Genomic DNA, 23,533 nt, shown 5'->3' with positions numbered 1-23,533 from the left:
CATAATTCAGATGAAGAAAAGACTGAAGAGATGCATGAGTACTACAAAGAGAAGAAGATACAGGAAAATAACAGAACTTCACAAGGTATGTCTCAAAAGCCGTATGCACAATGTTCTAATGTCTGAGGTAAGAAAATAATGATGATCGGTCTTCAATAACAATATGAGGCCAAAGATGACTGAGAATGGTCATAAAACGCTGGGATGGCCTACAAGGACAAAGAAAGTTGGTGATGCAACTAAACAAAATAACCCATCAAGTGTAAAGTTGCCTATTAGTAGACACTTCACGCAACTACAAGGTCATATACAAGAAGTAGATCTTTCTACTATAAATCTTCTATCTAGTATGTGACTTAATGAATCCTAACAAACAAAAGGGACTAACAATACTACCAAAAAAAGAGGGGCAAAAATGACAATTCAATCATCTATACATGTTTGCAGGAGCAACCAGGGGCGATACATGTCTATAGGAGCAACCAAGGGTCATGCCAAATTATTGTCGTCAATATTTGTTCTACATGTTTAGAGGATGCTCAGGGTATGATTCATTTCAAGTTTGGTAGCCAGAAGGTGCCAGAGATGTCCATCAATCATTTTCGAGACTGAAATCCAAAAAGTTAGCTTAGAAAGCCAAATACAAGTCCAAATCAAGCCAAACTTTGTCACTAGGCTATGAATAGAGAATACAAGCTAAGGATTAAGAAATTTTGAAAAAAGGAAAGAAGATTAATCCCTAGTGTGAAGCCATGATAGTCATCTACATACCATGTACATCATGTATATGAATTTTGGGGACAAATGCGTCGACTGTGTGTGAGAGAGAAAGAGACAGAGCGTGAGCTTCATCCTGATGCTACTCCCTATTTGCTCATTGCATTGGAGATCTGACTGCACCATTGCGATAGGCTCGGAGAGAGCTAGGCAACAACACCAAGAATTCCACGTGAAATGGAACACATGTGTTAATGCATGTGCATGAGCTATCTGTGGTCATAAGTGTATCAAACCATGTCTATTTTTTGCATGCAAGTAGTTTTTAGAATTGTGGTGACATAAGCTACGCATAAGTACTCATAGGTTTCAATTTCGGACACTTTCACAATTTTGCTTTGTCTTCATACACGTTTTTTGTAGATGGGTTTTGAGTGAGGCTTTTGACTATAGAGGCTTCGGGGCAGGTGTATCCTAGTGAGGGGATGGTGTCCTTAAACTTCGTATGATTCTAGTATGATTTGGTGAGTTTCCTTCCATTTGTGTGTATGTGGGCGGGATAGTGTAGTTGAGAGTAGTGAGATTCCTGATTTTGGTGTGGTTGGCCTTCTCGAGTGTTGTATGTGTGGGATGGTCTCATCCTGACAAGCTATACAGATTTCCTCCATGTGCCTATCGTGTCATATGTGTCTTTCATAGACATTATGTTGATCTAGGCATCATTGCATGCATTTGACAGGCGGTGTGATTCGCTCTTGCAACATCCGATCATTTACTCTCTCCTCAAGTTTTACGTCTCTACCCTCGATTCTAGTGTCAAGACCCCTTGTGCTGAAAATCGTGTTTAGAACTTCACTACCCTGATGTGTGGTCATTGTAACCCTTGAACTCAAGGATCCCATTGGTCTAGGTTCAAAAAAATGTGGTCGTCCAAAAGAATCTTCCACTCTTGTTCCAATAAGACTCGCTCTCGTGGTTTTTGGTCTCGTTTCACAGATTGTTTGTCTATGAATGCTGAGGGTGGCATAGTACTGGTTGTGGAGTGGCCATCCAAAGTATGTATATCCCTGAATATCTTTGCAATCTATCGTAGAGTAACCTTGATCATACTTATTTAGCATGATCACCTGAGTATCTCTTTCCACTTTGTACATGAATACATATAAGATTTTTTTCTCCGTTAACTCTCTCACATTGGGTTCATCATATAAGTAATAGAGCATTTTCTATCCATATTGTACTTGTACAAACCCACATGCATGCTTTCCATGTTGACGTGAGTAGCCACTTTGATACGCCTAAGATTTACATTGGGAATGTCTAACTTTGATGGCTTTTCCTCAGGATCGCCATCAACCTTATCTTTAATTCTTTGCAATCCCCATTTGTCCACAATGAAGAAGTTGTGCACAACTAAATCCATGTTTCCTCCCTCATCAAAATATCGATCGGCACTATAATCTACGGGCACTATACGCTTGAGCCCACTAGGTCTCTCTTCTATTTTCACACAATAAAGATCCATACCATCTTTGTAGATTTGAGCACCCACTTCATTTTCTATATGGTATTGCAGGTACAAAAGTTTCATGGTTAGTGTGGGTTGGGATGGTTCCGCTCTTATTTTGGTTTCCTCTTTGAAGCTCACACTCTTAAATTCCTTAGTCATATACGCAAAAGACCCCTCTGATTAGGTGTCAGAAAGACTTTCCTCTATGACCAAGGCAAAGGCACGTGGAGAGGACATCACCGATAGAGAATGGGAGTATGCATGAGGTTGCGTGCTAAAGATATAGTACTCATACACTTAAACCATTGCATATTATAAAGTTCATTCTTGATTTTATCTTTGTAATCGATTGTATAATTTTTTCTATTTCATAGTGCCTTTCCTTTAACTCTATGTGGTCAAAGGATCTACACTTTCGTACATGCCACATTACCGAGCGTCGAACCACCATGGATTTAGCGTCATGGGAAACTTTGGATAATGATGAGATAAAAGATGGCGAGTTCAAAGATGATGAAGCCACCACATCCACAAACAACAATTCAATTTCTCTCATTATTTCTTTAGGAGTCATGGGTTTAGATTTAGATCAAGCTACTTATAGAGATCTTTTGGAAGATGTATACCAAATTTGTATATTTTATGCTATGAAAAGTTTTTGTCATGTTTCCCATTCCTCTCTCTCTCTCTCTCTCTCTCTCTCTCTCTCTCTCTCTCTCTCTCTCTCTCTCTCTCTCTCAAATTTTGTCAAGCATTATAACTCACTACAAGAGATCACCTAAATTCCGACGTCAATGGCACGCATCATTATATGTGTAGGTAAAACCGGAGGGAGACCATTTTACTAAAAAATCAAATTAAAAATTTGTGACGCCGATTTCAGTGTACATACTGATGCATATTTTAGCGTCGATTTCGACGCGCATTTTGATTCATATACCAACATCTCTATCGACGGATTTTGCAAAAACAGAACCCACGGGTTTCTCTTGTGCATTTTTCTCATTGTTTCTTCTCTTCCCTTGCTCTCCTCCTCCTCACTTGCTGCAGATATGCTTCCGTAGGGCTTGCTGGACTTAAGATTTCCACTCACACGCTCCCCCCCATCAACAAGGTCAGATTCTTTTCAAGATTTGTAGTAGGTTTTTTCACTTGTGTGTGTGTGTGTGTGTGTGTGTGTGTGTGTGTGTGTGTGTGTGTGTGTGTGTGTGTGTGTGTGTGTGTGTGTGTGTGTGTGTGTGCGCATGCACGCGTGTGCAATTTTGGTGATATTTCTTCAAGTGTTTCTTGCTCAAATAGGCCGCACGTGAGTGCTCTATCATTCTCTTTTCTTGCACACACACACACACACACACACATTCACATAAAAATGCACGCAAATAAATAAAACCGCACGCTAAACAATCTAAATACACTATGTACGATGCACACACACATTTTTCAAACAAAGAAAAAATTGAAAAAATATAACTTTTATTATTTTATAAATTTTATTAATTAAAAATCATCATCAACAAAGAAAGATAATGGCATTTTATCGTTAGAAAAGAATTATTTTGATTTATACTATTTTATAATTAATTTTGTTATTTTTACATAAATTAATTTAGAAATTAATAAATTATGTTGTTTTTTCTAATTGTGACTTGTTGTAGGTGTTGTAAATGTAAATTAGAAACTTACAATGTTAGGTTCTAAGTACCTTTATGCATTTTACAAATAATAATCTGCGTTGTTATGTCGATCGCTTATATAAAATCGATGTTGTGTTGATTGGACGTAGTTGTCCGCTTTGGGCTATTCACTTAATTAGGCGGATTAGTCTCTTAAGGCTAGCCGTTTAGGTAATAAGTTGCTTCACCGCTTAGGATTGGTCCGTATTTAGGTCGTTGAAGGCTAGCTACTTAGGGCTAGCCGCTTAGGTATTCAATCGCTTAGCCAAGCCGCTTAGTCCTACCCACTTTGTTATTTAGCCACTTAGACGCTTAAGGCTAGTCATTTAGGTCTAATTAATATTGAGGCGGCCTAGGGATTTCCGCTTAGGTATTCAGTCGCTTAGCCACTCATGACTAGTTCATATTTAGGCCGTTGAAGGCTAGATGCTTAGGGCTAGTCTCTTAGTGTTATCCGCCTCCGTCTAGCCGCTTAGGGCTAGCCACTTAGGTATTCAGTTGCTTAGCCGCACCACTTAGTCCTACCCCCTTCTTTATGTAGCCACTTAGCTGCTTAGGATTAGTCGCATGGGGCTAATCGATATTCATGCCACTTAATTAGGGTTGGACACTTAGGTCTTCAGTCGCTTAACCGCGTCGCTTAGGCCTACCCGCTTTGTTACTTAGCTATTTATCGGCTTGATTAGGGCTAGTCGCTTAGGGAGAATCAGTATTCAACCCGCTTAGGACTTACTGCTCAGGGCTTATTGCTTAGTGCTAGCCGCTTAGTTAAACAACCTCTTTGCCGAAATATTTCGGTCTACCCGCTTCGTTATTTAGTCGCTTAGACACTTAGGGTTGATCGCTTAGGGCTAGCCAATTAGGTATATGTCAATTGCTTAGCCTCTTACGACTATCCGTTAAGAGCTAGTCGATATTCAGGTCATTTAGAGCTAGACACTTATGATATATTACTTAAGATAATCGGTTTGGCTATTTCAATCTGCTTAGGGTTTAGATCTTAAGTAGGGCTAGTCGCTTATGTGTTTGGCCGTACAAAGATGCTCAAGGTTTAGTTTCTACGACATGGCTGTGTATCAGCAATTTAGTTTTGAAAAAACACAAACGGACTTCAGAAACGGCTTGTGTACTCTAAAAATGCAAACAAACTTTGACAAACAAAGTAAAATAATGCAAACAGACTTCAACACAAATAGACTTTAGAAACGCAAATGGATTCGAAAAACGCAAATGATTTTGTGGTCTGTTGAGGATCGGTCCGTATTATATCGGTCCATTTAAGTAATCTGCATGTACTAGATTGGGGTTTGTATTGGATCTATGTACATGCATTGTCATATAGACATGGGTGTGTACTTATTTCGAACCCTCGAATTTAGGCATTGACCAATAAAGACGAGATTATTACCCGGTGATCTTGATCTCCCGTGCACCTCTATAGCGAGATGTGCGGGGATCGGGCATGGCTAGAGAATGTGCGGTAGTTAGAGTTAGCAGCAAATGGTAGAAAAAATACCACAAACTTCAAAAACGCAAACAAACTCCAGAAATGGGTTGTGTTCTTAAAAAACACAATCAAAAAAACAAAATAAAATAACGCAAACCAATTTCAATAATGCAAATAGACTTCAGAAACACAAATGGATTCCAAAAACGCAAATGATCTTCACAAATGACAGTCTCTTGAGGATCTATCTGAGTAGATCGGTCCATTTAAGCAATCTATGTGTACTATATTAGGGTTTGTACTAGATCTACGTACATGCGTTGTCATGTAAACATGGGTGTGTATTTATTTCGAACCCTCAAATATAAGCATTGACCAATAAAGACGAAATTATTACCCGGTGGTCCTGATCTCTGTGCACCTCTAGACGAGGTGTGTGGGGATTGAGCATGGTTGTGAGGTAGCTAGAGCTAGTGACAAATGATAGAAAAAATACAAACGGACTTTGACAAACGTAGTAAAATAACACAAACGGACTTCAATAACACAAATAGATTTTAGAAACATAAATGGATTCCAAAAACGCAAACTAGAGTGCTTCGTTAGGCTGTATAACCGGAAGTGGATAAGAAACTGGTATAAAGGTGCAAGCCTTCAAGGCGATTGCAATTAGAGAGAGCAAGCACTGAACAAGAGTATAGATCCATAAAGAAGATTGTAGAAATGAAAGGTGAGAGAGAGAGAGAGAGAGAGAGAGAGAGAGAGAGAGAGAGAGAAAGAGAGAGGGGACTTATTATTTGTTTTGCACAAATGTTTTTACGCCAAATGAGTGTGAGTGACTGAAACAATTTGATGAAAATAGAATGCCAAAAAGTTGATGAATTAAGAACGGAACTTTGAATGTAGCATGCAATGACTTTATTAGAATGAAATGGACAAAACTTCTATGGAGAAGAGGAGGAGGACTATATCGGTAAGATGGTATTCAAAGTTGCGCATGTGGGTAATTGGTTGACAGAGAAGTAGTGCAAAATGAATTGTTTAGCTGACTGAAGGTGGTTGGGGACCACATTAGAGTAATTTAATTCTATAGTCTCGAGTAGGCCGAGCACGTCTGCAATCTGCACGAACAACATACAATGGTGTTTTGTGGAGCAATTAGCCAGCACGGCAATGTCGATGGTGATTTGTCAACTGAGTGTATCCCAAGTGATGTAATGAGGATGACATGGGGTAGGTGGTTGAACTGGCCATGGAATGAACGACAGTTTTCCCTTGCATTATGAGTTGGCTTGTGATATATCTTATGAGGAAGCTTTTGCCACTCCCAGGAGTGCCTATGATCACATGTAGTCCACCCTTTGCTGCTGTGAGCTTCTTGTAGATCTCTGCCTGTTCAGATGTCAGTGATGCGTTCTGGACGTTTTGAAGCTCGTTTAGTAGGGCAGAGATACGAGAAGACGTGTCCTATTGCTCGTAGTCTGTTTGCACATTTGGAGATTGAAATGAGGCAGCCTTTGTTGAGGATTTCTTCTATAGTATCATGTTGTGAAATTGGTGTGTTTGGTCTGTCGTGAGCATGTTTCGTTGTGTGTACTCTGTGATGTACATCTCAAGGTCCTCATCTGTCAGTATCAAATTTCTAAGTTTGCACTCAAGATAGTATGACATGGACGTGTTCTCCGGTGAGAGCAGCTAGGATTCGTTTCTGAAGGTGATGCTCTTTAGCAGCACGTTGTAAAAGAAAGCCTTCGGATGATGCCCTGGGTGAAAGTCTGTGAAACGGACCAGTCGGTGTTGCCGCTACAGCGATTGGCCGTAGGTGTTCGCCTCTGAAATACTTTTTTTCCTTTGTTTCCCCTTCGTCTCATTGTGTAATTCTTGTGGAAGTCATAGAACGTAAGCTTCTCCAGAGTTTGTGGCCGTGCGCAGTACAGATCGACAGGGTGTAGCATGACATCATTGTTGTGAGAAATGATTCATTGTCGTAGTGCCGGGGGTGATGAGTTGACGTATTTGACGGTATCGCTCTTTGAAATGCTTGGGATTTGCAAACAATTTAATGCCACTTCTGTTGCTGAGATAGGTTTCGACAGTAAAGAGCCTGAGATCAGCTTCAATTTTACAATTTTAAGGCCACCTAGGCCTAAGCGCTCTGCGTCTTCTGAGCGGATGTTGAGATGGCCCATTGGTTTGGTTTTGAGTGCATACTTCAAGAGGTAGTAGGACAACGATGAATTGGTGACCCGCTGTATATTCATATGTGCACCCCATAGCAAGAGAAGTGTAGGGTGGTATGGTACGACATTTCTGTCTTGATGCTGGGGCTTGAAGTATTGCCATCTGTGATTTTGTTCGTTGAAGACTAGGGTTGGATTTGGCTGCGCATGAAATGGAAACCCGTGTTTACATACTCTATCTCTTTGACCGTGGTAACAACTTGTACGGCACTTGTGAAGTTGTTTCCTAAGTACGAGTTCTCGAAGCCTGCTTACTTCTAGCAAACCCTCAGAGCCAGTTTATGTCGGGATGTATGCAGCTATTTCAGCAGATAGTTGCTCTATGTCTTCTTCATGGAGCCACAGTATGACATGAGCATGCAATGATCCTCTATTTTGGACCTCATATCTAACCAAGTGGTGTTGCACACGGCCCAACACACCTTTCGCAAGTATATATTTGGACATAAGCATTTGGAACTTAGTGTGGAAGGTGACGGCACATTTGACTGGGCAGTCTATCCAAGTGAAGGAGGCGTTCAACTGACATGCAATTAGCTCGATCGTGTCAATCTCATGCCATCTTGTGTCTGTGACCTCATCGACAATGAAAGTCAATAAGAAATCAGGCATTCCCCATTCGTCCACCATTGCTATCAAGTCCTTTAGGTTCTTGCGGTGCCATGAGTAGGAACCTGGCATGCTGGAAGGGGTGCTGTACCGAAGCACATGTCTCAAAGTATCTTCGTCAGTTGCTGTACGATGGCCTTCTTGTAGTTGTCAATGTCCCTTTGCAACAAGCTCGTGTGTGTATTGTTAGCCAACATAAGTGCCTGCTTTAGTTGGTACATTATGAGCAGGTATGGCTTGTAGAGGGTGTAAACGGAGAACAGAGTAGATGCACATATCTTTACATATATACTGAAGTTGATTTTACCATCATATTGGCCTTTCCCGAAAGGGAACAGGAATGGAAACGTTGTCGTCTCTATTGTGATGTCGTTCACAGAGCTTGATGTGGCAGGCATGCCGTTGGGCTTGAAAGTAAGTATTCTCTCAAGCAATTGTTGACGGCCAGAGAGCTGCAGAAAAGAAAATTCATAAGTGTCGCTAGCGGTGAATGCTCTTCTCCTGGCTGGTTCAACGATGTTTTTGATGATACCAAACATCAAACTTGTGTCAAGCTGCGCCATCAGTGAAAACGGTGCGTTGTTTTGTTGTTGTTGAAGTCATTTTTACAACAGGAGAAAATATTTCATTCAAGTCAATACCTTTCTTTTGAGAAAACCCTTTTACCACAAGCTTAGGCTTGTACCTTTTCTTCCCACCTTCTTCTTACTTCAGCTTGTACACCCATTTGTTTTGAAGTGCCCGCTTACCTTTAGGCAACTCAACCAACTCCCATGTTTGGTTGCGATGTAGTGAGTCCATCTCCACTTGCATGCTCTTTGTCCATTCTTCTTTGGATTCATGTTGCATAGCTTCTTCGTATGATTCCGGCTCTCCAGAATCTGAGATCAAGAGATGGTTGAAGGAAGGAACAAACCTTTCTAGAGGTCTACTTGCTCTTGTAGATCTTCGGGGAATAGGTTGAGGCTCCTCATTTGGTTGACGTTGTTGCACATTGTCACCGTTTGCAATCCTTGAGTCTTCATTGTCCTCAAGCTCCATGTACTCATCACCTGTTTCTTTTGTTTGTTTTCTTTCCAAGTAATCTTTTTACATATTTTGTTCGTTAAAAATTACATCCCTACTCCTTAAGATTTTACCATCTTCAGGATTCCATAGGCGATACCCAAAGTCTCCTTCTCCATAGCCAATGAAGAAACACTTTTTGGACTTTGCATCTAGCTTTGATCTTAGGCTTCTATCTATGTGCATGAAAGCCTCACATCCAAACACTTTGAGAAATGCATAATTCACCGGTTTACCTGTCCATGCCTCTTCTGGAACTCCCCCATCCAATGCCGTTGAGGGTGACCAATTGATTAAGTACACAGACGTACTTACAGCTTCTGTCCAAAGCTCAAGCGGTAGGCCTGCATGTAGCCGCATGCTTCGTGCTCGTTCCATGATTGTCCTGTTCATCCTTTCCGAAATCCCATTTTGTTGAGGTGTCCTTGGGGTTATCCTTTGCCTCCAAATGCCATTGCTAGCACAAAAGCTTGGCTGCAATATTCACCTCCATTGTCGGATCTGAGGCATTTAACCTTGGTACCTATTTCGTTCTCCACAAAGGCTTTCCACCTTTGAAATATGGAAAATACATCGGATTTATTCTTCATGACATAAACCCATGTTTTTCTAGTCGCATCGTCTATGAATGTTACATAGTACAATGAGCCACCAAGTGATGGTGTACTTGCAGGACCCCAAACATCAGAATGAACCAACTCAAGTTTTTTATTTTTTCTTTCATTTCCTGATTTTTGAAATTTTACCCTCTTTTGTTTACCATAAACACAATCTTCACAGAACTCTAAGTCCACTTCTTTCAAACCTGGTAGAAGATTCTTTGTTTGAAGGATTTGCATTCCTTTGGCACTCATATGCCCAAGTCGGTAGTGCCACACCGCACTGTCAACTTCTGTAGTTGTTGCACAAGCTGAAGGTTGCATGCTAACAGTACACAAGTAAAGTATACCGACTTTTTCTCCCTTGGCAACCACCAAAGATCCCTTTGAGATCTTCCACCGTTTGTTTCCGAATGCAATGTTGTGACCTTCATCGTCCAATTGTCCTGTAGAGATCAAATTTTTGCGAAGAGAAGGAACATGCCTAACATCTTTAAGCTTCCATTCATTTCCGTTAGCAGTTTTGACAGAAACTGTACCTTTGCCGACAATCTCACAAGCTTCATCATCTCCCAAGTATACATACCCAAAATTACCTTTGGTGTAGTTTTGGAAATGTTGCTTGTGTGGTGTCGCATGGAATGAAGCCCCGGAATCTACTATCCAAGAATTAGACACATTGTCTAATGAGAGAATTAGAGCATCTTGCTCTACTTTACCTGCCACATTGGCCTCCGATATTGGCTTGTTGTCTTGAGACTCTGTCTCCTTCTTCTTCTTGGACCAGAAATCCTTCTTGACGTGGCCCTTCTTGCCACAGTTCCAACATTCAAGAACTGACTTTGTGCGTGACTTGCTCCGTCTTGAGCGATCACGACCCTTTTGGTTTTTGAACCTCTCCTTAGGCCTTCCTCTTGTTTCCACTGATAATGCAGCACTTGATGATTCTCCTATGCTTCTCCTTCGCATTTCCTCTCTTAGGAGAACACCCACAACATCATCAAACTTAAGAGTATTTGTGCCAGAGATAGAATTACTTATAGCCATCACAAGGCTGTCCCAACTATTCGGTAGAGATGATAGTATAAGGAGAGCTCGCACTTCGTCATCGAAATTGATTTTCACTGATCGAAGTTGACTTATGTTTGTGTTAAAGTCGTTTAGGTGTTTTGCAACTGAACCATTCTCTGTCATCTTTAGATTGAACAAGCGCTTCATAAGAAATACCTTATTGGAGGCCGATGGTTTCTCGTAGAAGTTGTCAAGTGACTTCATCAAGTCCTCCGTGGTCTTCATCTCTAAAACATTTAAGGCCACCATTGACGCCAAGCTTAACCGGATTGTTCCGAGTGCCTTTCGATCAAGGACAATCCATGCTTCATCTGCCATTGTTGCGGGCTTCTTCGCAAGACCGCCTAGTGGCAAATAGAGGTCCTTCTGGTAGAGATAGTCTTCAATCTGCATCTTCCAATGTTGGTAGTTTCTTCCGTTGAACTTCTCAATCTTGAGCTTCCCTTCCTCCGCCATAAATCCCACTCAATTCAAGGAATCCTTTCCTTGAGATAATTTAGCTACGAGCAAACCTTGCTCTGATACCAATTGTTAGGAAATGAGACGTAGCTAAATAGATAATTGAGTAGATTATTTAATGGAGAGAGACAGATTTACATACACGAGATTATAGAGTAGAGAGAGAGAGAGAGTACACACGATATACGTGGTTCACCCAATGTGGGCTACGTCCACGGGAAAGCAGCCACTCAATGGCTTTAGTACTTCAAAACAAGAAGTAGTTTACAAAGGGATTATACCCTTAATGGAGCTCCCGCCTTGCTTCACTCTCACCACCTCACACTCACCTTGTTGCATCAACTTCACACTATGAAATGTGTGTAGAAATGGCCTCCTTTTATAGGCCAAAAGGGCTGCCCTCTCTTATGAGAGACAGCCATGTGTAGCCGCCCTTGTGCGAATAAGTCCAAATCGGACCCTCCAATCCGCCCATGTGTGGCCGCCCTTGAGAAGACAAGTCCGCTTTTGAATTCGGCCACCGGTCATTGAATTCCGACCACCGGCCATCGGCCATTGACTACCGGCCACCCACCAACCGACCAGTTGTTTTCCGACCACTTTCCGACCGCCGTCCGGCCATAATATTCTGGCGAAAAGGAATATTCCGGCGAAAAGTCTCGGGGGAAGAGTCTCCATTTGTGGGACACATACATTTTTCCATTTAGTTGCCCTACATGTAGTTCAACGTCATGAGCTCACACAGAAGGTTGAAGATGGTGAGTTGCATGCAAAGCTAGAGATGATATAATGATGTTTCTTTTCATGTGTTGGATGATGTATTGTCACTTACGCATCCAATGATGACCAGTAGCTCATGTCAACAAATTGATATGTATCTAGAATGTAGACCATAGGACCCTTAATGATCTGGCTTTGTATCTTTTGACTGTTGAGACACTTCAATAGTATTCAAATAATTTGGTGAAGGTGTTCTTAATTTTCACTGGGTAGCAGCTTGCTTGCCACTTTGACCATAATCCTGTGTCTGTGTATGGAAATAGGCCATGGGAAAACCATGCTACCACTGCAGGATATGTGTGTGTGAGTGTGCCCATTATCCGGCTGTGCCTGCAAGGATACTTTCAGTTGTGCATGTGCTACATGTTTCAACTACGCCAATTGTGGTTGTGTGTGTGAATTGCAAGCATAGCTAGAGAGAGAGAGAGAGAGAGAGAGAGAGAGAGAGAGAGAGAGAGAGAGAGAGAGAGAGAGACCCAGATGCGCCTAATGTGGTGGTGTGTCATGTGTGTGCCTGAGGAGGCTTGCAATAGAGAGAGAGAGAGAGAGAGAGAGAGAGAGAGAGAGACGGATTTCACGGATCTTCTGTGAGAAGTGAAAGCTTCCATTGAGCTCCTCAGCTAGACTTAAGAGCCATGCGAGCTGCAAGCAGCTTTCTCTCTTATTTGCAGGCTATGTACGTGCAGCAATACGCAAGTTGAGGCGGGTGCAACAACTACAGTTGATGCCCACATGTAGTAGGTTAGCGGGTATGATACGGTGGAGCTAAAGGGCCCCAATGTCGATGCAAAAACGCCAAGTGGTCTCATTGCTGAGACCGTCGGGCGTCATGTTCTCGGCCATCACCTGGAGTAGCAGAGCCCAAGCCAAGCATCGATCTCTAGCTACTAAAGGGTTGAGCTAAGGCTGACACTTGCGCTCAGCTGCAACCTCCTCTCCTGAAATGGGCAAGGGAAGCTTCGAGGCAGAAGTTGCAGCTAGGAGCTTGGAAGGAGGCCACTCGAGAGGGGAGATTGGTTGTGAAGCTGGCACAGCTCTCCCACCTTGAGGCGGAAGGTGACATTTGAGCACGCACTGTTGCACCAAGGGTATAGTGCGATGATGGTATGGATGAGAGCTACAGAGGTGCTACTCCTACCATTGAAATTGGTGGGGGAGGAGAAGGTGAGGCGCTCCTTGAAAGTGTTGTATTGAAGGAAGGGGGAAGAATAAGAAGAAGCCTAGAGGGGAGGGTACCCCACATGGTGGCAGCTCCTTGCTTCGACCAATGCTCTCTCATGTAACTCAACAAGACTGTTCCTCTGGACCTTTCGGTCCCCCTGTTTTGAGTGCCACCCAGACACCCAACATCGTTGTTTAGAAAATGGTCGTACCACGTGTCAACAACTCCTCAATCTGGAACATTCAAGCAATGTTCACTATACGAAGGAAGAGAGAGAGAGAGAGAGAGAGAGAGAGAGAGAGAGAGAGAGAGAGAGAGAGAGACCATTAGCTTTGCAATCTATGCAGTCTAGACTATATGAGTGTGAGCAACTCCAGACTGTGTTGTGAGTGTCTGTGCACACTCCAAGATTGTGAATCTGTGAAAGGGCACGATTGGCTTTGAACCCTAATCACCAACCTTCTTTCCACAAGCATTGATGCAACTGCGTCGCCCTTTTTTTTAGGGCATCACTTCTCTTTCTGTAGACACATGACAAGGCAAGAGACTCAAAAGATGACATGAGATTGCAATGAATGGTTGTTACTGGTAGACTTTAGGGATGCCAAGGCCCGAAAGTGTAATCGGAGTCTAGAAATTGTGTACATGGGTATGCAATTGCTTCTTGCCAAGTTCTCTCTCTCTCTCTCTCTCTTTCTCTCTCTCTCTCTCTCCACGTCGTCATTTTACGAGCGGAATTAATTCCCTTCCATGATGAAGGAAGATCTTTTTTTTTCCTGCACATTGGACCAAGGATAGATCTTGGCTCTCTCTCTCTCTCTCTCTCTCTCTCTCTCTCTCTCTCTCTCTCTCTCTCTCTCTCTGTGTGTGTGTGTGTGTGTGTGTGTGTGTGTCTGTGTGTGTGTGTGTGTATACATTTTTCCTAACCAAAAAAAATAAAGGCAAACTGAAATTTTCAGTCGAGGTTAGAGAGTCAGAGCCCTTTGAGCACCAGCAATAGGAGGCCGTTGAGCAGCTTTTAGGATAGGTGCCTAGGTTGTCTCCCTCAATGTCTTGCAGACGATTGCCAATGTATGGTAGCCTACGGTGCTACGCTCTTGCTTTCTTCTGCCCCTCATTACTAATGTGCTTTATTAGGTTACTCTAGCTGATTGCACATGCAGCTCCTGAAGTCTGTTGTGATGCAAGCTCATCTAAATGCCATGTATGTAGTCTAAAGAAATCAGTGATCTCCCTTTGTGAATGTCTCCTATTGTCTGGTCTCCTTGAGAGGACCTCCCTACGTCTACGCATATCCATTAAAAATAGCCCAAGGCATTTGTGATCCTGTTATCTTATAACTTGGCCAGTGGTCCAAAACCCTCTCTAAATAGGCAGTGGAAGCAAGGGGTTTGAAGTTAAGAGGGGCCATGCCGCCACCGAAGGCGGCGCCGTTTTACTAGTTGCATTACAAGAGATGACATTCTGGACAAAAAGCTCCTTAAGCACTTTTTATGCTATCTCAAGCGCACCGCATTTGGAATACATATCGATCAAGAAATGCAAAGCACATCTTTTTTCAACAACCTCTGATTAGCAATATAATTGAGAATTTTTGTGACCATATCAACATCTTGTGTAAAGCCACATGCCTTCAAGATGCATGTGTAGGTGATTGCATCTGGAGAGAGGCCCTCACTTCACATTTACTAAAATAGAGTAGAGCTTTATCCTCTGGAGCAACTCTTAAAATCAATGCATTCCAAGAGTCCACACTACGGATGGTAAGCTCCTCGAGCACTTTTTGTGCTCTATGAAGTGCACCATATTTAGCAAGTAAGTCGACCAAAGCATTGCCAAGCACATCTTTGTTCAACAACTCTTGACCAACAATATTAGCTTGAATTTTTATGCCCATATCAACATCCTACATAGAGATACATGCCTTCAAGATGCATGCCTATGTGATTTCAACAAGAGAGGCCCTAGTTTTAAACATCCTAAAGCTTTTGACCTACTCATGTTGCGCATATCTCGCAACCAATACATTCCAAGAGACGACATTCCGGACAAGAATTTCCTCAAGCACTTTTTGTGCTCTCAAGCTCACCACATTTGGCATACATATCAACCAAGACAATGTCAAGCACATCTTTTTGCAACGACCTCTAACTACCAATATAATTGTGGATTGTTGTGCCCATATCAACATCTTACGTAGAGCCACATCCCTTCGAGATGCATGGGTAGATGATTGAATATAGAGAGAGACCCTCACTTCACTTCTGATGAAAAGAGACTAGAGCTTTCTCATGTGGGGCAAATCGTGCAATTAGTGCACTCCAAGAGTCCACACTTCCGATAGGAAGCTCCTCAAGTACTTTTTCTACTCTTGAAAGTGTGCCACATTTAGTCAACCAAGGCATTGTCAACACGACATCTTTTTTCAACAACCTGGAATTTTATGCATGCCTTCGAGTTGCATGCGGATGTGATTGCATCAAGGGAGAGAACCTCACTTTAAACAGCCTAGAGCTTTTTGGTGCATCAAGGTAGAGGCCCTCGTTACAAGTACCTTCTAATAAGCACGTGTGGTCATTGGTTGGTTGGGGATCGTTCCTACGACATTAAACAATTTTCTCTCCTTCGCAGTGTTCGGGAAAAATGTGTCTCAAACTTAATATCGTGCCGTTTTCAATTTCCAAAATGCCAGTTGAGAGCAAGGGGAGAAGGAGAAATTCCGCCCCAAAATAGAGAAAAATAGTATAAAAATCTGAAAAAGTAACCGAACTTTCTAAAACTTCCTCATGGCAAATTCAAGGAAAGGAATTTTGTATGTTTGGAAAAATGATTTTTTCCGAACACTGCTCCCTCGCTTGCTCTCTCTCGCGGATCGGGATTCGGGGATGTGAGGCCGCATAACCGAGGCTTGACAAGGCTCTACTCTGAGCTCTCCCTTCTCATGAGGACAACCAGAGTCCAGAGTCCAGACGTAATTTCACCGTTTCTTGGACCGCGTTATCTGCTCTCTGTTTCAATAGCTCGCTCCTCATCATTCAGATTCCCAACTTCGACGTTCAATTTTCAAACACTCTGCATTAACGTGTGTGCACAGTAGTGACTGCACGGGGAGAGAGAGAGAGAGAGAGAGAGAGAGAGAGAGAGAGAGCTTTTTTTCATAGAGAAAAGCACCCACAGTACACTACTTAGCTCACTTTCTGTTTTACAAATGAAAAGCATGCTTCCAGGGCCCAGGCACTCTCCTTCACATGCACCATCTTTTGCTTCTTTAAACTCATTTGTCCTCATGGGCTGTGTACATCATCATGTGCGCCACCGCAAGCAGGCCGGATCGGAAGCACAGAAGCCAAGGTCATCAAGTCTATGACCACTTCCTATACAACGCAAGCGTATGGACAGTGTTTCTATGAGCAGTGTAAATCAATCAAAAAAATCACGTGCCGCATCTGACAATCAGCACCAAAAAGAATCGTTGGAATAATCCACTACCTATCCTACTTTGCAAGAGTGCATTCTGGAGGGAGCACTTCAAACCTATCTTTGTCATCACAATAATTGTAGACCATGAAGTTGTCCTCAACAGAACTGAGGCTACTCAGATCAAAGAGCCCATCTGCATATACATTTGCAGCAAATGGGCTATGCGCGCATGCAGATACGTTGCCATCAAAAATGCAGGCATCCGCCTTGTAACCTTTATAGCTAGCAACAAAAGGGGAAGCAGTCCAGTTGATTTTCACAAGGCCCCCCAATGTAGCCCAATCATCCCCATCCCATATGCTCAAAAAAGCTCCCATTGGATGCCGGTCCATATACAGCTGGCCTGATGCCTCATTGTTAACAAACGTCCTTATGGCAGTACCATCAACAGCAAATCTGAAATTAAAGAGCAAATACCACCATAAGCAAATTCAGGCTTTCAAAACTTCAAAGCTACATCTACTGTCATCAATTAACTTACATTTTGTCGGATACTTAGTAGTGAGTTGCGATACAAGCCAAATACTCTTTCTACAAGGATTGCCCAAGCAAGAAACCTTCCAATCCTCAAGATCCCTCTCCTATCCTTATGGCCCAAGAGGAGAACTCTTCCTCACCAACAGGTAACTCTCCCCAAGCTGCTTCTCTGGCCAGCTTTTAAAAAAAAGAAGTAAAGGGAGGCAATGGATTTGCTTTGCTTCCTTCCCGTGAGGGCATAAATGAACCTCATTGCAAAGAAGCATTTCCTGTATATGAAGCCCATGTAGAAGAGGTGTTGCTTCTTTTGATCGTATAGAACCTAGAAGTGAATGCTCCTAACAACATTAAAGCTTCACAAGCTGATACGAACTGCGGCCGACCCCAATGACCCGCACTCTTGAGGCTTCGCCAGAGGAGGATGCAGTCCCTCCAAGAAAGGCAAAGAAATAGGTTCATTCCTTTTAGTATTTTTTTTCTAGGTGCCATTGTTACTGTTATGGTTCTAAGGGTTTCCCCTTTACCCAATAATAAAAACTCTTTCACAAATGCAACAGTACATATTGGCTGGAGTTCAATGGGAGCACACTGGCTTGCAATATGATCCAAGCCAGAAAAGAAATCCAAGCATCTAGAGGAAACACCTAGCACTGGAAAAAACCTCTTCCACAAAGCTGCATACCATCTTAATGGTGCTATCTACTTTGTTTTGAACCAAACAAGAAAACCTTAAATCTCTTTACTAGCTTGCACACATTAATGCATATGTAAATGTATATGCTTGAAAGAGTCAAATGAAAACTGTCCTCATGCAGGAGAGCACACTCCACTAGATGCCATATTGTTAATTGACGACACACAACAATGATAGGTAAAATATATACAGCAGTTTTTTGAAGAGGGCTTACATGACTTGTTGCTTTGTCCATGAAATAGAGTAAGTGTGAAAGCTGGCCGTTGGGTCGAACCATGGGACAACACGCTGCTCCTTGTAGCCACTACCATTGGTAAAAATGTTGGTTTGTAGTAGGTACGGTTCTCCACTCGCATTCCCCAGAAACTCAAAGTCTAGCTCATCCCTCTGATTCTCCGAGGTCATTGGAACCGATGACAACTGTAGAGGATGCGGGAAGCTGTGTGTCAACAACAACACGCAAAGGCAAAATGAGGACTTCCACTCACTACACTAAATGCATTTGCATCCACCCCCAAATCCAACCATTGCAGGCACCGCATCACACGATCTAGAACAGCATAGTCGAGACTTCAACAAAAAGTTTACCGACGTGTCCATGCATGTATAAAAGGCTGCACAGGCGCAACATGTCAATCCAAATCAAACTCAAACACAGAGAGTTGCATACCATAAAAGGATCATGTTACATTGTTGTGAGTGTATGTGAACAGGCAAAGAATGCATATTAAGACATATGCTACACACACATACACAGTAAGAGGTCATTGCCTTGGCTCCAGAAAGGATCACATAGAACATCACAAAGAACCTTACGTAGAACGAAGTAACCGTGCCAGCAGTATTGCCAGGTGCTACTTTCATTTGAATTTCAAAGTGCCCAAACATGTACTCATTCTGGGAACCCAATCCGCTTCCTGAAAACATGTCAAAAGTAGCTGATTAGTATGACAGGCATAATAGCAATAAAAAAGTCTAGCTTTTATCGGTTTTCACTTTGTACACAGTAGGGTTCTTGACGTTGAGAAGGTGAAGACTTCCGCCGGCATACAATGGCATTCGGACAAATGGGAAATGACTCAAGGGTTCTCCACAGTATGTGTGAGGCTCATTATGCGAACTTCAAGGGATCACCCCAACTTTTGAAGATATTAATCATGCTACAATGCTCTAAGGTCTTATGTCAAGATCCAGCAAGAGACAGTTGAGTCTTGACAGCTCCCAATTTAAAAGCTCAGAAAAAGGCTGGTTTTCAAGTGATAATGAGTTTTCATGAAAAGCAACAGACTGTTAATAAAAAATGTGACAAAGATTGATTAAAGAGATGTGATGCAGAAAGATAAGGAGTTTCACTGAGAAAGAAAAGTTGATCAAAAGTAATGTCAAGTGAGAGGATTAAGGTACATTGGCTACCTGAAATTTGATCAAGCACCAGCTGCAGCTGGCTGCCATTTTGGAGGACCCTGAGATGAGTGGGATCCCAAGCGCTGAAAGCCTCCCCACAGAAGTTGACAACTTGATCAGCTGCCACACTCCAAGCTCTCATTTGCACCACTTCAATCACAAGGAAGATGAGCGTTTTACAGAGTGAAGGGGACATGCATGCCAACCCACATAGCCTCATCTTGAAAATAAGGCGATCTAACGCTTGTGGCAAACACATTTGAACATGCACAAGCGCTTCATATAATAAGTGAAAGCTGCGTTCTCTCTCTCTCTCTCTCTCTCTCTCTCTCTCTCACACACACACACACACACACCCACAGTCCAGTAGTGTACTTGGGCGCTCTCTCTCTCTCTCTCTCTCATACACACACACACACACTTCACGCAAGTGAGCCCCCTCTAATAGTCAGTCTTCATGTGGGCAAGTGCATACCAGCTATCAACCCAGACAGGCTCACCTTCTCTTGTGCTTGCTTGCTCCCCCGTGGCGACTGGAATCTTCCTCCCATAAAATCTTTAAAGAAAGCAAAAGCTGAAGTGTGAAACATGTTATCTCTTGTATGGCAATTGCATAAACATGTTATCTCTTGTATGGCAATTGCATAAAATGCAAGTCCATTTAGAGGGGTGTGACGCCTTCGTTCGGGGCGTCGCGGAAAAGGGGCCGCGCCGGCTCACTTGCGATGCAATCCGGACCTGCAGGCAAGCGAACGCATACACAAGAACGCAACTTGAAAAGTGAGCGCAAGAGGGACACGAGAGTGAGGGACGCGAACGAATGATCAATATCATAAGAAAGTGCCGAATACAAGGGACGCAAGTAATCACATGAAAACGGGGCTGGCAAGTTGGGGGAAGTGGCACATACTTCCCTTATATACACCCCCGGGTTGAGAGAGCTTGACGCCCACGTCAAGCCGGGGTTTTGAGAGGTGCCGATACAAAAGTTGATGCCGAGGTTTTGGGGCGGATATTTACAAGGGGGGGAGTGAAGTGTTGCCAAAACTGTCTAGCTACCTAGGGTGATGCTAGTTACAAGTGGTGGGGGGAGGACTACTCTATGTTGTTGTCATGTAGTGTGTTGTCCTCCTCTTCAGTGGGCATGTTGTAGAAGCGCAGCACAAGGGGTCTTCCGAGTCGAAGCATGATTTCTTCAGGTACCCAAGTGCATTCCGTCATGGGGCGATTGCGCCATTTGACATAGAAAAGTTGTCCCCGACGCCCAAAACGCGACTTTAGGATGGCCTCCGGCTCATGTGGCGGGCCATCCTTTACATATTCGGGGAGGCTTCTACCATAGGTGTTATCCGGCACAAATCTTTTGAGTAGACTTACATGGAAGGCGTTGTGGATGTTGATGTGTGATGGGAGATCCAGCTTGTAGGTGATGTCGTTGTAGGACTTGAGCACTTTGTATGGCCCATAGTAGCGGTGGTTGAACTTCGGGGAGAGGCCTTGAGGGAGGGTGATATTCTGGGAGCTGACGAGGACTAAGTCACCTTCTTGGAAGAGTTCGGCAGGCCTTCGCTTTTGGTTGGCATATTTGGCGATGCGTACCTTGCTTTGCTCGAGACTCTTCTTTGCCCTTTGCATGCGGGTTTGCCATTGTTGAAGAAACTCTTCACATTCTAGATCCTGGGCATGCACATCGCCGGTTGCCAGTGCAAGAGGTGTGATGACTTCTTTACCTGTGGAGAGCTCGAAGGGGGTGTAGCCAGTGCTGCTATGGATGGAGTTGTTGTAGTGGAATTCCAAGACGTCCATGTATTCGGACCAGTCCTTCTGATCTGCCTTGACGTAGCTGCGGATGTAGTCTTCAATGCCTTGGTTGACTCTTTCAGTTTGACCATCGGTTTTTGGGTGGTAGGCGGAGGAAAAGCGGAGTTGGGTGCCTAGAAGCTTGAAGAGCTCGCGCCAGAGGTCGCTGAGGAAACGGGTGTCGCGATCAGAAACTATGGCTAAGGGGAGGCCATGGTATTTGAAGACTTTGGCAAAGAAGTGTTTGGAGACTTGGTAGGCGGTGGCGGGAGGCTTTGCTGGTATGAAGTGGGCCTGCTTGGTGAAGTAGTCGACGACCACCATGATGGTAGTGTGGCCGTGGGAGGGGGGGAGGTCGACGATGAAGTCCATACTTACCATGTCCCAAGGCCGGGAGGGTGTTGGCATGGGGTGGAGGAGGCCGGTAGGCTTGACTCTTTGAGCTTTGACCAATTGACAGGTTGGGCAGGTGCGCACGTAGTCGATTACGTCGTCCTTCATTCTGGGCCACATGTAGTGTTGATGGATTTTGTCATAAGATCTCTTCTGGCCACCATGTCTAGCTAGCTTGCAGTCATGAGCCTCCCACATGAGGTCTTTCTTTAGCTCTGGATTATTGGGGATGTAGATTTTGCCACGCGTAGAAGAGGTTATCTTTGACTTCGAAGAGCCCCAGGGCAGCTTTGCCAGAGATGTGATCGTTGAGCATTCAAAGGACAGCGGGGTCAGCTTTTTGAGCGTCGAGGATGCGTTGGCGTAGTGTGCTGGTTGGTGTGGAGATGGCTGTGAGGGTGGGCATTCGACTGAGGGCATCTGGTATGACATTTGTGGTGCCAGGTTTGTGGATGATGTCGATGTCGTACTCTGCCAGTGTATCTTGCCACCTGGCTTGCTTGGGGGTTATTTTGGGCTGTGTTTGGAAGTACTTGAGGGATATGTTATCTGTGTATACCTTGGTGTGCTTGTCTTGAACATAGTGTCGCCACTTTCGGAGGCAGTGAACGACAGCGAGCATTTCCTTCTCATGGGTGTTCCATCTTGTTTCTACATCTGTGAACTTGTGAGATTCGTAGGCGATGGGCTGATGCTCTTGCATGAGGACTCCACCAATGGCACCATCGGAGGCATCTGTATGCACTTCAAATGGTTTGGTGAAGTCGGGTAGTCGGAGGACGGGGGTACTACACATGGCGATCTTCAGGTTCTCAAAGGCTTCTTCTTCTTTAGAGGTCCACTGAAAGGGTTTGTGGCCTTTGGTTATCTCTGTAAGTGGCGCAGCAATCTTGCTGAAGTCGCGGATGAAGCGGCGTGTGTACTGACAGAAGCCCACAAACTCTCGGACTTCTTTGATGGATGTCGGGGGGGCCCACTTGATGACGGCGTCGACTTTCTTGGGATCCACCATAATACCCTCTGACGTGACGATGAAACCAAGGAACTCGATTTTCTGGACAGCAAACTCACACTTCTCCAGCTTGGCATATAGATGGTGTTCGCGGAAGCGTTGGAGTACTGCGGCAACATGCTTCTGGTGCTCTTCTAAAGTCTTGCTGTAGATGAGTAGATCGTCAATGTAAGTAATGAGGAAATCATCTATCATGTCCCGAAAACTGTCATGGATTATTCTGCAGAAAGTGCAAGGACCGCCGGTGAGACCGAACCCCAGGACCATCCATTCCCAGGAGCCGTAGCGTGTGCGGAAGGCGGTCTTCGGGATGTCTTTTGAGGCGATGCGGACTTGGTGGTAGCCTGAGCGGAGGTCGATGCGAGTGAAGTATTGGGCACCCTGTAGTCTGTCCAGCAGATCTTCCATGAGGGGAACTGGGTACCTGTTCTTGATAGTTATCTTGTTGAGGGCCCGATAATCCACGCATAGTTGCATCGAGCCGTCTTTCTTCTTGACAAACAGGACTGGGGCCCCAAAAGGAGAGCTGCTGGGCCTGATGAAACCTTGATCCTCCAATTCCTGGAGTTGCTTCTTGAGCTCTTTTAGCTCGGTGTCATTCATGCGGTAGGGTGCCTTGGCTGGGGGTGTACTCCCTGGGATGAGATCAATTTCGTGGTGAATTTGACAAGGAGGGGGTAGACCGGGGGGGAGTTCTGGGGGCATGACATCCTTGTACTTCTGGAGGATGGGGGTAAGTGAGGGGTCACCTACTTTGGCCTGCTCGATGGTGATAGAGTTGAGCCTTGCTGTGGGCTGCTCCTTTGCTTGCATGATGCAGAGGTGAACCTGAGCTCCTTTCTTGAGAGCCCGCTCTGCTTGCTTTGCACTCATGAGGTTGAGTTTGGGGACGAGTGTTCTGGGACTTTCTGTTTGCCTTTCATCGCTGCTAACTGCGCAGG

The 23,533-nt window shown here is 43.9% G+C and overlaps 2 protein-coding genes across 3 annotated transcripts; both read right to left on the bottom strand.

Annotated features, from left to right (window-relative positions):
• Positions 1–16,469: 16,469 nt before the first annotated feature.
• Positions 16,470–19,998, bottom strand: LOC147445364 (xyloglucan endotransglucosylase/hydrolase protein 22-like). 2 transcript variants are annotated; one of them, XM_086524889.1, is made up of 5 exons: positions 19,888–19,998; positions 19,397–19,537; positions 18,800–18,900; positions 18,198–18,403; positions 16,470–17,208 (listed from the first exon to the last, which is right to left on the bottom strand). In XM_086524889.1, exons 2-5 carry the CDS (start codon positions 19,527–19,529, stop codon positions 16,827–16,829), a joined length of 822 nt encoding a protein of 273 aa, XP_086381015.1. In that variant the 5' UTR covers positions 19,530–19,537; positions 19,888–19,998; the 3' UTR covers positions 16,470–16,826. The 2 variants fall into 2 exon arrangements, with proteins under 2 accessions (XP_086381015.1, XP_086381014.1); XM_086524888.1 differs by lacking the exon at positions 19,888–19,998 and having other exon boundaries at positions 19,397–19,872.
• A 484-nt stretch (positions 19,999–20,482) lies between these two features.
• Positions 20,483–21,022, bottom strand: LOC147445363 (uncharacterized). The gene has a single exon (XM_086524576.1). The coding sequence runs from the start codon at positions 21,020–21,022 to the stop codon at positions 20,483–20,485; it is 540 nt and encodes a 179-aa protein (XP_086380702.1).
• Between the last annotated feature and the right edge of the window lie 2,511 nt (positions 21,023–23,533).

The sequence above is a fragment of the Adiantum capillus-veneris genome, chromosome 12 (assembly GCF_014529385.1).
Source record: "Adiantum capillus-veneris isolate H3 chromosome 12, ASM1452938v2, whole genome shotgun sequence".
Taxonomy (NCBI): Eukaryota; Viridiplantae; Streptophyta; class Polypodiopsida; order Polypodiales; family Pteridaceae; genus Adiantum; species Adiantum capillus-veneris.
Note: the sequence above shows the minus strand (reverse complement) of the source record. Positions and strands in the feature narration are given on the sequence as shown.

Bases quoted from the DNA above. Each gene is read 5' to 3' on its own strand.
- LOC147445364 (XM_086524888.1), bottom strand. From the start codon at position 19,646: ATGTGTTTGCCACAAGCGTTAGATCGCCTTATTTTCAAGATGAGGCTA. The intron at 18,901-19,396 runs GTAGCCAATGTA...ACATGTTTTCAG, and splicing joins GGTGCTTGATCAAATTTCAG to GAAGCGGATTGGGTTCCCAG. The intron at 18,404-18,799 runs GTAAGGTTCTTT...CATCCTCTACAG, and splicing joins GCACGGTTACTTCGTTCTAC to TTGTCATCGGTTCCAATGAC.
- LOC147445363 (XM_086524576.1), bottom strand. From the start codon at position 21,022: ATGCAAAGGGCAAAGAAGAGTCTCGAGCAAAGCAAGGTACGCATCGCC.